Raw genomic sequence first — 17,474 nt, forward strand, 5'->3', positions numbered from 1 at the left:
ATATTTATTTTGGGATCCTAAATATTGATTATTGTCTCATTGCCTCACAAATCATTCTCTCAGGATGTTTTAGTAGAAGGCCATCAAGCTGTTTGTGCTGCAACAAAGGAGTCATGTAGTCATGAGTGGGGACCTCTAGTGTTGTTTGGTGGTATTGCAACAACTTGTTTACACACACACTCCCTTCTTCACAGATGCCTCCATAATAATGCACAACCAGATACCATAACTATGTATGTATGCATGTATGTTTGGGGGACAGCAAGAATTTTTATACAGCAAGGATGCATAAGTTGACCAAAAGTGACAGTATAGACTTTCACATTGTTATACATTTTTTTATTTCAAGTAAATGTTGTTCTTTTGAGCTATCTATTCTGAACTAACTAAGACTATTATTTGATAATCCTGAAAAAAGGGTTTCTACAAAAAAAATTGCAGCAGTTTTCAACACTGATAATAATAAGAAATGTTTCTTGTGCACCAAATCAGCCTATTAAAAGGATTCTGAAGGATCATGTGATTCTGAAGACTGGAGTAATGATGCTGAAAATTCAGCATTGCCATTAAAGAAATAAACTTAATTTTAAATTGTATTAAACCGAAATCAGTTCTTTAAAATTGTAATAATTCACATTATTACTATACTGTTTTTACTTTAGTTTTGATCAATACATGCAGCCTTGGTGAGCATAAGAGAGGCCTATGACTTTTTTTTTACATTGTTCAGTTATTTTGTATTTATTTCACAGATTACGGATCTCAAGACTGCTATGATATACCCCGTCCCTTCCCCCCAGACAAAAGTTGTTCGTTTGATTTTAATGAAAGCTTCAACAACTATTTTGTAAGTTTTCTTACTTATTAAATAGTATATTTATCAATTCTGAAATGCTATGTCCCATCTTTCAAGAGTCTCAATTATCCCTAACAGTTTCTTCCCTGTTCTTTGATGCATGCAGAAGAATAAAGGCATGGTGCCAGTAGGAAGTGTTTCCACTGAGGAGATGGATGAGAACTATGTGCCCATGAGCGTCCACTCTTCGTCACATCACCGCTCCGGCAGCCTATCAGAACCCATTCAGGAGCCCAACTACGTGCCCATGACCCCAGGCACAGTGGAGTTTTCCTCTCTCGGAAAACAGGTGCCCCCTCCAGCCCACATGGGCTTCCGCTCCAGCCCCAAGACCCCACCACGCAGACCAATACACATAACTGAATGCCAACCGCCACCTGTAGACCGCAACCTCAAACCTGACCGTAAAGGTGAGCCCTGAGGTTTGTTTCTTTTGTGGTGGGTGATATTGTATGGTGATTGCATCTCTTCAGCACAGCGACTCTCATTAACACATTTCTCACTAATAGGTGCCGGCCCATGCTTATGAAACATCTCGTCCGCATGAAACGCTTCTGAAACTAACGCTGATCGAGTTCTCAGACTGCTCGTCGTCATACGGTCATAACTCACATTGCAGATCTTTCAACTTGCTTTGCGAACTAGTCTGCACTGCTGTTTCAGTGGCCTTTGCCTTTTAATCGTTAGCATGTGACCTCACAAATGAAAGAAGCTATTGTCCACAGACTCTGAGCCTTGGGTATGAGGGAGCCTGTCTGCGCTGTTAGCCTGGAGCGGTCACCTCTGTCCCCATTGTGCCTTAGTGAAAGACCTCTTTGATGGCCAGACCTGCAAGGGGAATTTCAATCTGGTCTGACAGAAAAAGGGGACGTGCTTGAAAGTTGCACAAGCAGGCCCGAAACATCAGCAGACAGCTGGGACAGCACTATTGATCCTAACATTAATGGCAGCAGCTCTCTGCGCTCATTCGTGTTACTGTTTCTGAGCGCTGACTAATGCAAGAGGCAGCAACTTGCATGCAGAGATGCACCGCACGGCCATAACTATGCTTAAACCAAGTATAATTAACAGGTTTGGTTATTTCAGAGACACCTTTGACTAGCAGGTGCATAATATGAAATATCAAAACCCAAGAAATGTAATTAGATATGCTCATAAACTACCATGAAAATACATTTGCCAAATAAATAGCTTGATGCGTATAAAAAAGGTCTGGTGACGTTGTCTCAAGTCATGTGACTAAATAATTAGCGCAGATGATTAGCTAATATTACCTGACGATCTGTCACTCAGACATAAGGCATCTGCCATCGATCAGTAGCAAACCTGAAGCGTGCTCTAAACCTTCAAGACATTTAATACATTTAAAGTTGCAGTGTGATTTTTTTAAAAATTGTGGTTAAACACTCTTGATAATTGAAATCAACCCAAACAAACACCCCCCTCCCTTCATTGCTCCGCCCAAAATGCACGAACACGCAATGCAAGAGTGTGTTCAGCAGCACACACTCAAAACCAATGTTACACGCGTATGGAGCAGAAACAACGCAGCCTCGGCGTCCGTTTTCAGGCCTTCCCGCTTAAGTCTCTCCAGCGCTGGAAAGCTTGTCTAACGCAGGTTCTAAAGCTCTTGCCTGATCATAACCCTTAATTTTCCAGTAATATTCCTTTGAGTCTTTCTCTTTTGTAATGTCTTTCTCTCTCAGCCGTCTCTCTTTTCTTCAAATCTCCCTCTTGCTCACTCTCTCTCCTCCCCCATCATGAGTGGACACGCCCCCTACTGCTGATTGGCTACAAGCTTGTTGTGGTGCTCGGTCCAATGCACTTTCAACAGCGCTGTTCAAAAATTGCTAACTGCACCTTTAATAAAAGACCCCAAATGCCATTTCTTTACTCATGACCATTTTATTCTTTTGAATGGATGGAAAGTTGCATAATCTGCAATTTCTTTCCATTATATTAATTTTAATAAAAAAAATTTTTTTGCGTAAATTAAATTCCAACTATGCATGGAAACATCGCTACTACAACATAATTCCAATGGCTTTGAATTGAAATGTTCAACAAGCACATACTGGTATGATGTTAGGTTGTCCACACACATTTGGCCGAGTAGTGTATGTACTGTAGGGTAATGAATAGGTCTTCTTCAAATTTTCTTTAAACATGGGCCAAGCACAATTTTCACTGTTCTCTCATCCTTCTCAAATGTCCAGTGTGTTGTGAAAGGAGTCCTTTCTGCTGCTCTTCAGGCCACAGCTTATTATGTTTGTTGTGTATTTGCAAGCTTTTGCTGAACATTGTGTGATTCAAATGGCTTTGGTGGCATTTCATAGGCAGTTGTTGGCTACTTTGTGTCTTAGCGTGTTTGTCTTTGCTCATTATCCTTTTTAGTGGCTACTCTATATTAGCTTTCTGGCTAAATTCAAATTTTAGTATCTGTTCTGTCTGGTTTCTATCTCTCCCTTTATCTAACTTTTTACCTGAACATTCACATCTTGGAAATAAATTCTTCTTCTTTTGTTTTTGGTCTGTTTAATTGTGGCCATCATCACTGTTGACTTGTGGTGTTTTCTTGTGGCATCTACATGCGTACAGCAAAAAAAAAAAAAAAAAAATGTTGGTTTAATTTTTGTAATATTGCAAAGACATTACTGAACCCTTCTGTCTGGCTGAGCCACATGCTGGCGTGTCGCCGGTTGGTGTGAATGCTTTACTCACCCACGTGTGTCTGTTTAACCCTGTGCATGTCTCGCCCGAGTCCGTCTTTGTGGGAAAGCCTTGTTCATCGCATGTCTTAAATGCATGAAGAGTTGTTGCCATGGCAGCAGCCCAACACATATTTGTGCGGAAAAAGAGATGAGGCCAGGTGATGCAGGTGGCCGTGTGATTGTGCTAAATTGCATGGGTGTGAAGTTTAGAAGACAACACAAGACCGATTTCTCTAAAGAAGACATGTAACAAAGAAGTTTTCTCTCACCAATTCAGGTCAGAGCCCTAAAATAAACAGAGCAGTCGGTCTTGAGCGAACCGACTCCCAAACCATAGGTGAATTCTCAAGACGGCGTAAGGGTACGTACCTCGACAGAATGCTACTTTCATTGTCTGCGGTGTATTTTATTTTTTTTGAAGGTTCCAGCGAGCTCTAATTGTGAACAACACAATGTGTAATAGAAGAAATCTAATAAATCTACTTATAAACTGAGAATATGGCTACCGTCACACAGCAAAAGAATATGGTTATCTCTCTTGTAGGTGTGTGTGTGTGTGTGTGTGTGTGTGTGTGTGTGTGTGTGTGTGTGTGTGTGTGTGTGTGTGTGTGTGTGTGTACACATGACACCTGCTATTGAATCTAAATCATATCTAAACATAATAAAATTATTTGTTTTAGTTGGTTTGTATTTTAAGTTACGAAGTGTATATTTAAGACTATAATGCATACATACATACATACATACATAGTCAAAATGTATAATTTTTATTTCAGCCATTTATTGGTTTTTGGCCATAACATGAAAATTATTATATTGGTGACTCCTTAGTACTAAATACAGTTCTGTTTACATACAATTTGGTTATGAGAGTGAGAAATGCATTTTATACCCAAAGTGACACATTTTAAGGACTTATAATCACATATTTTACCAAATATTTACTTTAGCCACTGTTATTCACACCTTTATAGAATAAAAAGCACTTGACAGGTTATACTTTCATACAGAGATAGACCATATTCAAGCTTCTTGTGCTACTGTAAGTTGTTGTATGATCAGAACAATGACACAATTCATTGTAAAAATGGCTTCCAATCCCAAAGACTAATAACTGTGTGAACATAGTCTATCATACAAACACGCATAGCTTAACTACCTGCAGTGTGTGAAGGAACTTCAATTTCATAGTTACTACTGTTGTCTATCCGTTGCATTGGTCTGTTGTGTGCACAGATTCCGTGTCCATCTGAAGGCTTTTGGATTTGTTTCTTAAATGTTTTGGTCAGCTGGTTATTAAGCAAATGAATTTGTGATATGTGAGTTGAGGTTTCTAGGTTCTGGTTGAGTGATGCTTGTTGTGTCTGGGAGGGAAGCTATCGCAGGTAAAACTAACTGATTAATGTTTGACACTCAATCATCAGAGTCTCCTTTCACTTTCAAACCGCTCACTGACCCCACGAGTCATAAACATCATAAACACTTAACCAACACATTTGCAGAAGCATTTTTGAGTCATTTTGACAAGAGCTGGCAGTGGGCGGATGAATCCTATCATGACTAATAGTCTGAAGAGCGATTCAGGTGTCTGGTTAGAATCTTGGGAGCTTCCTGATACTGCTTTATTTAATGGCATCAGGATATATCTGCCATCAGGGTTTCCAAAGATACACTACTGTTCAAAAGTTTGGGGTTTGTAAGTTTTTTTTTTTCCTAAGTCTCTTATGCTCAAGATACAGTAAAAACAGTAAAATTATGAAATATTATTATAATTAATAATAACAGTTTTCTATTTAAATATATTTTAAAATGCAATTTATTCCTGTGAAGGTAAAGCTGGATTTTCAGCATCATTGCTCCAGTCTTCAGTGTCACATGATCACCTGATTCTAAAATGATGATTTGGTGCTGAAGTAACATTTCTTATTATTATTAATGTTGAAAACAGTTGTACTGCTGAATATTTGTACTGAGGATTATTTAATGAATATAAAGTTCAAAAGTTTTCTTTCACTTGTGATCAATTTAATGCATACTTGGCTTGCTGAATAAAATCAATAATATCTTGACAAAATGACCCACCCCAAACTTTTGAATGGTAGTGTATCTGCCATCAGGGTGTCCAAAGATACTTTTTAAAATTAATTATGTGTTATTAATATGTGTTTAAAAAAATGTAAATAGCAGCGATAAGCATTGGAGGTGAAAGTCTCAAATGCATTGAAGGAGAAAGAAGAAACACTGGTGATGTTATCTATTTGGACAGTTTTGAACCCCCAAGTTAAGGAGGCTCTGAAGTAAATATGCAGTGCCACATGTTAAATGAAATGCCATCAGAGCAGTGCAAAGAAAAGAGAAGGAAAAATACTCTGTGCACCTTTTAGATTGAAGCATAACAATAAAATAAATAAAAAAAAGTACATTTTGTGATGCATTTCTTGTCATCACAATTCCATATATTAGTAGGATATTGTACTGTGGTACAATAATACAACAGTTGTCCCATATAGATGAATCACCATCTAGTGTTTTAGAGTAAGCACTTTTTTTTTTAAGCCACATAATGTGCCCAAAAAGTTCACTTAGGGCCTTGAGATGCATACCAGTCTGTGCTCTCTTCCCTCACACACTGGCACCAGCTGGTGTGCGTTTCAGCCAACTACAGCTACTCAGTTGCCAGATTGGGCTCTTCTCAGCTCAGCAAAGTGTCGGGCCAGCTGTGATGATAACTGAATCAGATGCTTCTTATATGAGATGCAGAAAAGAGGATGTGTATGATTATCACTCGTTTTACCTTTTATTTAGCTGTGGCCTTGCTTTTCCCTCAGGTGTGATTTCAGTTCTAATGACTAATGATCCGTATTTTATTTAATTGTGTTCTTAAGGAAAAAATGGAGTGAAACAAACTTATATCCCACTGAGGAAAGGGTACTTACTTCTCACTCCCATGATGTACTACATAACAGATATCACCTTCTACTGGCTAAACACCTACCATTAGCTGCATGTGGAATTCCTCACATTAATTTTAATTTTAATATAATTTGTATATATTACAATTAAGAATTATTTATTTTGTACATTAATATTCATTAATTGCTTTTGTTCTTTCAAACAACCTGAACCCTCATAAATTACATGCAAATTTGTTTGTAAATGTTTGTTAAAGTAACTTGTCCCATTGAATTCATTGCAACAATTTATGTTTGATTGTGATTTATCTTTGAAGAATGTACACACAGATTTGTTCTGCTCGTTTAACTCTTTCCCCGCCAGCGTTTTTATTTGTTATTTTTTTTAAGTTGCCTGCCGCCACCAGAATTTGATCATTTTTACAAAACTTTCATGGGCCCCAGAATATTATTATTTTTTGTATGAATATTTGAACATGCAATCTATCAAAAGATACAAAGAAATAAAATTCTTTTATTTTTATGTTTTTTTTTTATCAACACTTGAATCTGGGTAAGTTTAACAAAAAAAAAGCAACATTTTGAACAAAAAGCTGAGAAAATCACATCTGTCAAATACTACAACATGTGTTTAAGCAATGCTTCTACCGCCTGTTTCTGCAAATTTTTCGCCTATGTTTTGATCTGGAGATTCTGTACTTTCAGAAGATGCAATATAGTGCCCCCTAACGGATAACAGTGAAAACATGGATTGCCGTAAAATTCCATCAATGGCGGGGAAGCACTGTCTCATAAATGACGGAAAATTCCGTCAATGACGGGGAAAGAGTTTTTGTCATTTATTCTTTTTTTTTATATATTTAATTACTATTATTATGTTTACAATATTGGGCCGAACCTTTGGTTGGTATTATGTCATCTGAACATTTTTCAGAATTAAACTGGTGTTTTTCTTGCAGTTAAGCCGGCCCCTTTGGAGATCAAGCCTTTACCTGAGTGGGAAGAGTATACGGCACCGGTCCGTTCCCCCGTGACCAGATCCTTCACGAGGGAGTAAGTGTTGGGCATGTTTCCTCTGAAACAGATCAGCAATTAAGCATGGTTCTGCATGGCCTCCACGCAACAGACACCACAGGCTAAATAACTAATCATTCATGCATTCCTGTAGTCTTGTCCTAACATGCCATTATAGTAAAATAGTAGTGATGATAGTAAAACGCCACCATTGTAAGTTATTTGACTGTCATCGCTACCTAGCACCACATAATAGTTAAAGTGGTAATGATGACAGTCCAATGATGCCATGAATTGTGTTCTTGAATTATTTATTGAGTTAATACATTGATGTAAGTGCCACGTGGCTCATGTATCTGGAAGGCTGTTGAAAGTGCGTGTGTGGATTTTTGTGATTGCCAGTGTGTTTTGGGTTCCACAATATCAGCTAAAGAGGTCCAGCTCAGAACATGCATTAATCCAGACAGCCAGAGTTTGTGTTGCTGTTCTTTGTCTGTGTGTGTGTGTGTGTGTGTGTGTGTGTGTGTGTGTGAGAGTGAGCGAGCGGCAGTGTAAATGTTGTCTTGCTGCTCAGCCCCTCTAGGTGTACCACGGCCCCCAGACCGTCCTCGGGGCATAGCACTGCCTCCAGCAGCGACTCCGACGACTGTGATGAGAATTATGTTACCATGCAACACGCTAATATGTCTTCAGATGAACCAGTATGTAAAACCAAAAAAAAACCAAAAACACCACAGCAACTTTTCCACAAAAATATACATTTATTGCTGTCAGAATTGGAATATATTCAGTGTGTATATATGTATATAAAAACTAAAACTTTAGAAGTAAAGTTTGGGGTCGGTATGTTTTTGAAAGAAGTCTCTTTTCACAAAGATGCTCACCAAGGCTGCATTTATTTGATCAAAGATACAGTAAAAACAGCAAAATTGTAAAATATAAATATTACTAATATTAATACTGTTTTCTGTTTTAATGTATTTGAAAGAATTAAAAGAGCCGTTTCATGATGCATGATATTAGTATCGGTATCGTGCCCGATACTGCGCTCGTGTACCCGTACTTGTTCTAGCGCTGCACGATTAATCGAAATGCAACCACTCGCGATTTGACAAAGGAAGAAAAATTATTTTCTGCGCAGCTTGTCAGTGCAGCGCGGCTGATAGTAAACACTGCTCCATCTGAAAGCCAGAGGGCGCTCTCACGCAGACACGCCAAATATGCCACACCACAGAAGTAAGACAACATTCCGGTGCTGCGTTCCAGTCCAAAACTGTCATGCCCTTCACTCGCAAACTTCCCTCCGTCTCGTTCACTCGGATGTACGTCATTGCGAGTGCCCACTACTGGCGGAAACTGCAATGGGCTGAACTGGAACGTCCTAAGCCCTTGATCACTTGGAATCAGCTGTGGAGTTGATTTATTATTTACATTTTTTTTTCCTTTAAGAATTTGTTTAATGCAGCATCCAAATGTTTATGTGTGTTTGGGTTGTTTTAAACAAAAAATATATATAATTAATATATCATAGAGTTGTCTGTTGTGATGGTGATTAGATGAGATATGTGGTGACGTCACAATCGTACTGCATTGTGGGACATATAGGTGCCTGAAGTGTACATTTGAAGCAGACTCGCTCCCTCGGTCAAAATCGAGGGAACGAGGGTCTGTCCATATAAACTTCCCTCGTCCACTTCACGAAGTGGAACGCACTTCAAAATGGCGGCAGGGATTCCCCCAAGGGGAAGTGCTTAGGGAAGTTCGCAAGTGCGTGTCTAAAAGTGGACTGGAACGCAGCACTGGAATGTCATTCCAGGAAATCCCTATGGGCATCATAGTATGGCTGTAGCTGAATAAACAGAATATTAAAATGCTTTGATTTGATTTATTAAAATGTTGTCTTTTGTTGGACAAGAGGTTCATAAATGCTTTCATGTTTGGAAAGATGTTTGACACGTGTTGCTTTTTCAAATGTACGTTATAAGCGACTCAAACTCGCAGTGCTTTCAGATGGAGCCGCATTTACTACGGATCACCGAGCCGGACGTCACTGACAAGCTGCGCTTTAAAAATAATCGCAGCCTTTGCGATTTCATAATCGCATCAGTTAAGCGCGATTTCCATGTTAATTGTGCAGCCCTAACTTGTACTCATTAAAATGCTCCGATACCAACAATCAATACCACACAGTGTGTACAGTACAGTGCTTGCGACAAAGAAACACTGACAACAGAGCAAACAGAGAGCAGAATGGATATATCAAAGGATGATGTCTATGAAGTAAATGTATCAAATTAATAGAATGATAAACAAATTCAATATTTCCACCCTATATAGCTGCTAAAGTTTGATTGAGCGCTCAGCGACATAGATGCGCAAGCTTGTCGAGCGCACATCCCTTTTTCACTGACATTGCTGGAAAGTTTGTGGTTCGGTCAGATATGGCAATAGCAAATAAAGTAAAATGAGGAGCATATTACTAACGTTATCTAACGGTAAAGAGAGGGAGAGGGCTAGCACTTTCGTTGAATGCTCTTGAGTGTTGATCATTCACTCAGCACATGCATTATTTTATTAAAACTAAATCGTATGTGTAAGTAAAGACATGAACTGTTACGTGATTTGTGTATAATGAGTGGCTCCCTACATTTACATTTAAGGCAGTATAGTAATCACATGACGTTTTCAAGAGGTTTTCTGTGCACAAACATCCAAAGCACGGACCCAGAATGCTGCCTCTCAGACAGCACGCGAATATCCTATTAAATAGAGTTCTCTTTCATGTCATCTTGTGCTTTAACGGAAAAATTCACACAAAATTGTCAAAATGCCCGTATAGGCAAGTATCCTTGTAAAATATAGTCAGTCATGTCTAAAGTAAACTTAAACAGTTAAAAAGAAAATGCGTGTGTAACAGTATTTTGGATATGAGCAGCTCTTAAAGTGACAGCAGCCTAATAAATCTACTGCTGTCTTTGTCCTCAATGTTAATCTAACAAAAGACAGAGAAAATCACTTGCTGCTCTTGACTGGTTGAGCCCTGTTGGAGCAGCTCAAAATATTGTGCCATTTATTTAAAGATAAAATATGATAGAGCAACAATATGAACAGTGAAAGTAACAGTGGTTCCTACAATATATTTTAACAGGCATAATTAGGCATGAAAATAACAGAAAAAAATATCTATTGGCTTAGCCAAATGCAATGAAAACACAGGTATCGGTATCAGCAAGTACTAAAAATAAAAGTATCGTATCGGACTCGTTCTGGAAAAAGTGGTATCGGTGCATCCCGTATTGTTCAACTGGTCAAAAGTTTGAAATATTATTATTATTATAATTTTTTTTTTTTATAGATTTTTGGGTAAAAATGTAAAGAGCTTGACTGTCTCTTTTGATCCGTTTAATGTAAAAAAAAAAGTTTTACTGACCCCAAACTTTTAGACGGGTAAGTAAAATTGATTTGAAAATATGATAGCAACATTAAATGATTTTTAGAATTCTTAGTTTTCTTCAAAATATTTTTCATCAGATTTGATTTTGAAATAAAATTGTCATTGATTTTATTTTATTTTTTACATTTACATTACATTTTTACTATCTATATCTATATATATATATATATATATACACACACACACACACACACACACACACACACAATCTATTCAGTGTTGTTGTTTTTCATTATTAGGGACAAAGGCTAGATTGAGAATTAAAGTTCCCAGAAATCTTAAAGGGGTCATGAATTGAAGAATCAAATGTTCCCTGATCTTTTGACAAATAAGAGGTCTTTGTACTATAAAAAATATCCTGTTTGTTTCAGAACTCAAAACTTTGTTAGTCCAAAAACAGCTTTTATAAAAAAAAAAAAAAAGAAGCCTGCCAAACTTCAAATTTTGTCTCAGTATGACGTCATAGTGCGATCAACACCTACTTCTACATCATTGCCTCTTTAGCCCCGCCCACCGATTTGTGCATGTAGTAGAGGGTGAGTAAAGGTCCTTGCACAGTGAGTTCGAAATTTTCGCATGCGTTTTTTTTCATATTCGTGATTTGGTGGCTCTGAATTGTGCGAAAGTTTCAGAGGCAGTGTGCAAGCGTGATTGACATAACGTGAGGTCGTATTTATTTTTTAACGTGCAAAAATTTTGAATGCGAATTTCGGACTCAGTGTGCAATGGCCTTAAATAAGACAGCGATGCAAACACAGGATTACTCGAGCAACATAACAATAGAGATGCCTCCTAGATTCCTAGAACTACAAGATGTTGTCTTTCCATTGCCTTCCTTGTGATCCAAACATTAGGAAATGTTCATTTTCAGACAGTTCAACTTAAGCTTTTCAGAAAAATGATGCAGTGCCAACTATATTAGATATATGGCAGTACTAATGGTGAACACACAAGTAACAGTGATTTAACCAGTGTTGTGTGTATCTCATCACATTGTAATTAATTACTGTAATTACTTTTCTCTTGAAAAAGTAAAGTACGGGATTACTCTTAATTTTTCTGTAATTTAATTAGTTACTTCTGATGTAATTCCATTCAATACTATTATAGACTATTTAACACATCTATATTAAACATTGGATTTAACGTTAAAATGAAACATCTAATGATAAAATGTATGTTTTTAATTAAATAATTTGGTCAGTTCAAGAATAATTTATTAAAATATTATATTATTTATTTGAAATAATTAAATGAGCAGTTTCGTTTCAATCATTGTATTGCTCAACTGGTTGTTATGGGATTTAGAAATTAATTAGTAATAAGTAATGCAATACTTTTTAAAGAGTAGTTAATACAGTAATTTGTTAACCTGTTCAAGATGTAATTAGTAGCTATTTATAAATAACTTACCCAACACTGTTTTTTACCGTGTGTCACTATTGCTTGCCTATTACAGATCGTTTGATTTGTACTCACTTTAATTTCACTTCACTGAAAATGATGAACAATGACTATATGAACGATTTTGTGTATTCATAATTCGTTTACACAAAACACCTTAAGATATCCTGTCAATTATAGCTGTGATAACTTCAAGTATTTAAACTTTGTCAAAACCAAGACTAAATGTAATACACATAAATGTTTCACAGTTGGCAAATATTTCAACTGAAAACGAGAAACACTTTTCTGGAGCATCTTTGTTTAAACGCTATGGAATAAATATAAATAAAGATGATTCATTTCCATGCTGTTGCAGACTGGCGTATCCTTGCTATTTGAGGTGTAGGCTCGATGTCTTCTGTTTCGGGATCAGACTCTGGCTCAAACTTGTTTGGCTAAATTTCACCGGTTGCCATTTTTCAACATCAGAGGCTTTCAAAACAATTCCACGTGTAATGTTGAAAATTATTTTAATATGCAAAATTGTTACCCAATCATAGCAGTGGGCATTTGTGTCTTGAATGTAGCACACCTATCAAAACAGAGCGTTTAAAAGAAAGGGTCAAAAACAGGATCGAAAATAGCCTGTTAATTCTAAATTATGTTGTTGATATAAAAAGTCTTGCTAAAATAAGTGGACCTCAAAGAACACATCATAAAAATAAAAAAAGTTCATGACCCCTTTAATTGGTGGGTGATATTTTGTGATCTGTGAACTGGATAGAAGGACTCCTCGCTGCTTTTTCTACCTTTACTTTTCTTTTCTTTTATTTTCCCTCCAGGTTTACTGCTATTTTGTTGTCTTTCTTCCATTTCTTTTTTGTTTCCTTGGTTTCACCTGAAGGGGCATCTTTGTTGTTCCACTTTCGTGTTTATTAATGTGATTCTTATTTCTATTAATTGACCATTTTCTTGATTATGGAGCTTTTTGTGCATGGCTTGTTTTATTTGCTAACATGTTAGCATGTTAGCTGTAAAATAACAAGCAAACAGCTTACAGCTGTGATGTTGATAACACTGCACAGTGTGGCTTTTGATGCACTGGATTCAGCTGCCAAATACTTGGGAAAATATTTTCTCTGCCTCTTTTTCTGTCTCTCATTTTCTACATTCTGTTCCTTGCATTCTTTTGTGCATCCTTTTGTCTGGCTCATCTGTGTTTTGCATTTTTCTTTTCTAGTTCCTCTGCTTGCCTTTGCTGTTTGTTTCCTGTTTACTCTTTGATTTTTTTTTTTTTCTGCTCCTCCTCTCCTCCTTGTTCCTCCGTTCCGTAGAGAGGAGTCCTTCTACTGTACAGTTCCCATCACTCCTATAAAGAGAGAAGTGTCAGGTCTAGACAAGCTGGATGAGGTGAGCAGGGTTGCAAAAGTAGACTGAACTTAGTGTATGACCTGACAAGTTTTCTTTCTTTTTTTTTTTCTATTGGGTATACAATTGTTCATTTCAACATGAGTGAAACCTATTTTGAGTGTAGATGAATTTTAAATACAGTACATGTCCAGTCCATTTTTTTTTTGCTCAAATGATAATCTTTCTAATCAATATTTTGTTATTGTTTTTTATCAATTATATACAGTATGCATTATATTAGCAATGCAGTGTTGTTCCCCCTGACAGTCACTTGATGATTTGGTTTGTATTGAGTTAGTAAATAATGCAGAGTGAAATAATGTTTCATATATTTTGAAAAACATGCATGGAAAAACCACATCATGCAATACACACCTATTACATTTATGACTCACACCATGGAAATGTAAGGAAATCATTTTGGAAACGACACTTTTAGAGGTCGGATTGTCATCTGCAGTGGTGGTTTTTCAGCAGAATCCCGTAGAACTAATGGGGCATTATTTTAAATGACTTAGGTGGATCATTAATGAGTTATGAAGCTCTCAGATCAATTTGAAACAGTTTAGAAAGACCTATTTTTCTCTGCATATTTTGATATGAAGGTAAGCAACTCAGTACCGATTTAATCATCAGAATGAGTGTTGGGTGAATGACCACATGTAGATAGGTAGATTAGAAATGTAAAACAATCTGACTGTTTACTTACATCACCTAGTAGCATTGTCGTAGATTAATTTACCAGTAGCATAAATCTTTTAATAACTAATTCTGATGACCTTTTTGACCATTGACTCGGGTAAACGTTTCATATTCAACCTTTTTTGTAATAATTTTATTTTTATTTTTGATATCTCAGAACATGAAGTTAGGAGCACCAATGATTGCTGATGGAGGTGGGAGTCCCATGGTGAAGCCCAAAGGAGACAAGCAGGTGGAGTACCTGGACCTCGACTTGGACCCTGGGAAATCAACTCCTCCTCGGAAGGTAAGACATGACAAATCATTTCTCACAACTAGACAAACTTTAAAATAAGTTATTATGGATGGAGGTGTTTGTGTGAGGTTTTAATCACCAGGAGTCAGACTACCTCATGCTTTTACTGTCTATAGCTGACAAGCTTAACAATGGGGGGCATAATATATGTTGACACCAGTGCTATTATCTCCAGGCTCTATGATTATACACCTACTATAGCTTTTTTTTTTTTTATATATCATTATATAGCAGGAATAAAATCTGCTCTTTTGTCAGCTTGATGGAATATGGTCATTCTCTGGCCTTTTTTATTAACAAAGTCTATTATACACCAGTTGAGGATTATTGTTTTTTTCCCATTGTTCTCTGCAGACAAGAGACTGTAATGAGTGGCAGCTGTTACATAATTTCCCCTAATTTCTAGCTTTTTAAATAATGTAATTATCCCTACTCCTTTATTTAAAAAGTTAAATATTAATATTTACTAATTAAACTACAACAATGTCATGTAATGTCAAGTATTATTTAGTTATGTTAAGATAAATATCCAATATCATTGATATATTGTGCAAAATTCTTTACATTTCCAATGAATTATTCATTAATAAAGTATATATATATATATATATATATATATTTTTTTTTTTATGAAAAAGTCAGTTTTATACATTACTGATATTGGAGAAAAGAATCGTAGCATATTTTTTTATTTTAGTATCAACTCGCAATCCAAGCACTGGTATTTTTGGCAAGACCTGTTTTGACTGTCTGTCATATCTTCACCTTCCAGAAGAAGAGTAACGGGACTGGTATTTCAGCATCAGATGAGCGGGTGGACTATGTGGTGGTGGATCAGCAGAGAACGCAAGCACTGAAGAGCACACGAGAGGCCTGGAGTGACGGACGGCAGTCGACGGAGACAGACACCCCCAGCAAAGGGCCCAAATGACACCCACCTCTTTCCTCTTTTCTGCTTGGTCAGGACTCGTGGGAGGCCGAGGAATGGAGGATGTTTGATTTTTAGATACAGGTGTGTGACAGCGACTAGGTCACAGCTCCCAGATCAGCTAGTTTACACTGCTTCCTGCTAGACGACAGCACCCACGCAGGGGAGAGCTGATCCGAGGGATCCTCATGTATAAGCTGACAGACTCGGAAGTAAGACGGACAGAACAGGGGCTGAAGGACTCACAATGCCTTATTGGCTGAAAGCCCAGTAAATATTGCGCTAACAGAGCAGCATTATTCGTACTATAAAGATACACACTGCCCCTCCCTCACCCATCCACTCAGACAGTTTCTGATTCATGGATATCGGTTTTCCCCCATCGAGGTGTTAAAGCACATTATTCCATGGGCTCGGGGTGCATCAGGTCTGTTGAATTTGTCAGTTGTTTTTGTTCTGTTTTCACAATGTTCCATGTTCACAAATCTGCCACGGTGGGTTTTTAGGATGTGTTTTAGGAGGCCAAAAGTTTTTTTTTTTTTTTTTTTTGTTGGTGTATATAGTTCCATGATAATCTGAAACCTTTAGACATCGAGGTTTCACTTGTTTTCCAATTGTTTTATTCTTTTGGGCCTCAAGTGTAATTCGGTAGTGCAATCAAAAGGTTTTGAGTTGCTTGAACCGTGAATCTACTTAGGTGAAAGAGTTAGTTTGTTTGAAAATTATTTTCGTTTGCATGTAAGACAGCAGGCAGACTGTATAGTGTTATGTACATGAATAAAAGTGTCCTTTATTTGTATCTAATATCTAGTATGTTAAGGCTAAGGTGTGGATTCTGCAGGATAGAAGTCTACACGGTCTGAGATGGTATCAGAAACTATGAAATGTTATTGGTGGAATCAGGAACTGTGATAGTTTTTACCAGAGAAGAGAATTCTCTTAAGTTTTTGTGTGTTTTATGTTTTTGGTTTTATTTCCTTTGTTTTCAAGCAAGGTATCAATTTACAGAAAGCGCCGAGGTCAGGTACTCACTGAAAGGTTTAACAGAGTTCATTTATTTTATTTTATTTTATTTTATTTTGCAGCCATAGATGACGTCTTTAGTGTTGCAGTTCGTATGTTCTCATAGAAACCTTTTTGAAATTGCTTACGACGCAAGATATTATTACAAAGGCTTTGTGCTGTATGAGATGCCTTCATAGAGGGGAGGAAAAGCCGGTCAAGTAGTTTCAGGAATTTTATTTTGTTTCTGCATTCTCTGTGTGACTGCTCTATCAATGCATTTTATTGCCACTTCGATAATTTATTTCAGATGGAGTTCCACAACTCTTGGAAACTAACTGCCTTACCATTGCAACTTTTTTTGAATGTTGTAAATATGATCCGTTCAGTGATTTTTAGCTCAAGTCAGAATACATCTATACAGAATACATCAGCATAGAACTTTACTGTGTGTGTGTAAAATAAAATAGCTTTACTAACTACCGTTCTTAAGCCAAGAAGACACTTGAAGTGTTGCAACACCGTTGGTGGCTTCTGCTGTATATATCAATAGGCTTTCCAAGCATGTCTTTTGATTCAAAGCTGTGCCTATATTGTTTCCCTTCTACTCAAATCTTTTTTTTTTTTTTTTTTCTTTGAGCCCCCAGACCCTGATGCTTTATATCTTTTTTTTTAAATGAATCTGAAAGAAATGTACATTTTAAAATAAACTCAATAAAAAATGATACTTCAGGAAATTACTGCTGACATTGCAACTAATGGAATCTGTGATGATTTGTTTTCAGAACTGTAATTTCAATGGCA

The 17,474-nt window shown here is 36.9% G+C and overlaps 1 protein-coding gene across 4 annotated transcripts in view; it reads left to right on the forward strand.

Annotated features, from left to right (window-relative positions):
- Positions 1–17,417, forward strand: part of gab1 (GRB2-associated binding protein 1) — an 84,608-nt gene extending 67,191 nt beyond the window's left edge. For 3 of the 4 annotated variants that reach the window (XM_084402006.1, XM_084402009.1, XM_084402008.1), the window contains 7 exons: positions 753–847; positions 963–1,266; positions 3,845–3,928; positions 7,439–7,532; positions 8,068–8,194; positions 14,603–14,731; positions 15,513–17,417. In XM_084402006.1, coding sequence (XP_084258132.1) covers positions 753–847; positions 963–1,266; positions 3,845–3,928; positions 7,439–7,532; positions 8,068–8,194; positions 14,603–14,731; positions 15,513–15,671 — 992 coding nt within the window. In that variant the 3' untranslated portion in view covers positions 15,672–17,417. The remainder of the gene's footprint in view (positions 1–752; positions 848–962; positions 1,267–3,844; positions 3,929–7,438; positions 7,533–8,067; positions 8,195–14,602; positions 14,732–15,512) is intronic. The other variant, XM_084402007.1, reaches the window with a different exon arrangement.
- Positions 17,418–17,474: the final 57 nt, after the last annotated feature.

The sequence above is a fragment of the Rutilus rutilus genome, assembly GCF_951802725.1.
Source record: "Rutilus rutilus genome assembly, chromosome: 2".
NCBI lineage: Eukaryota > Metazoa > Chordata > Actinopteri > Cypriniformes > Leuciscidae > Rutilus > Rutilus rutilus.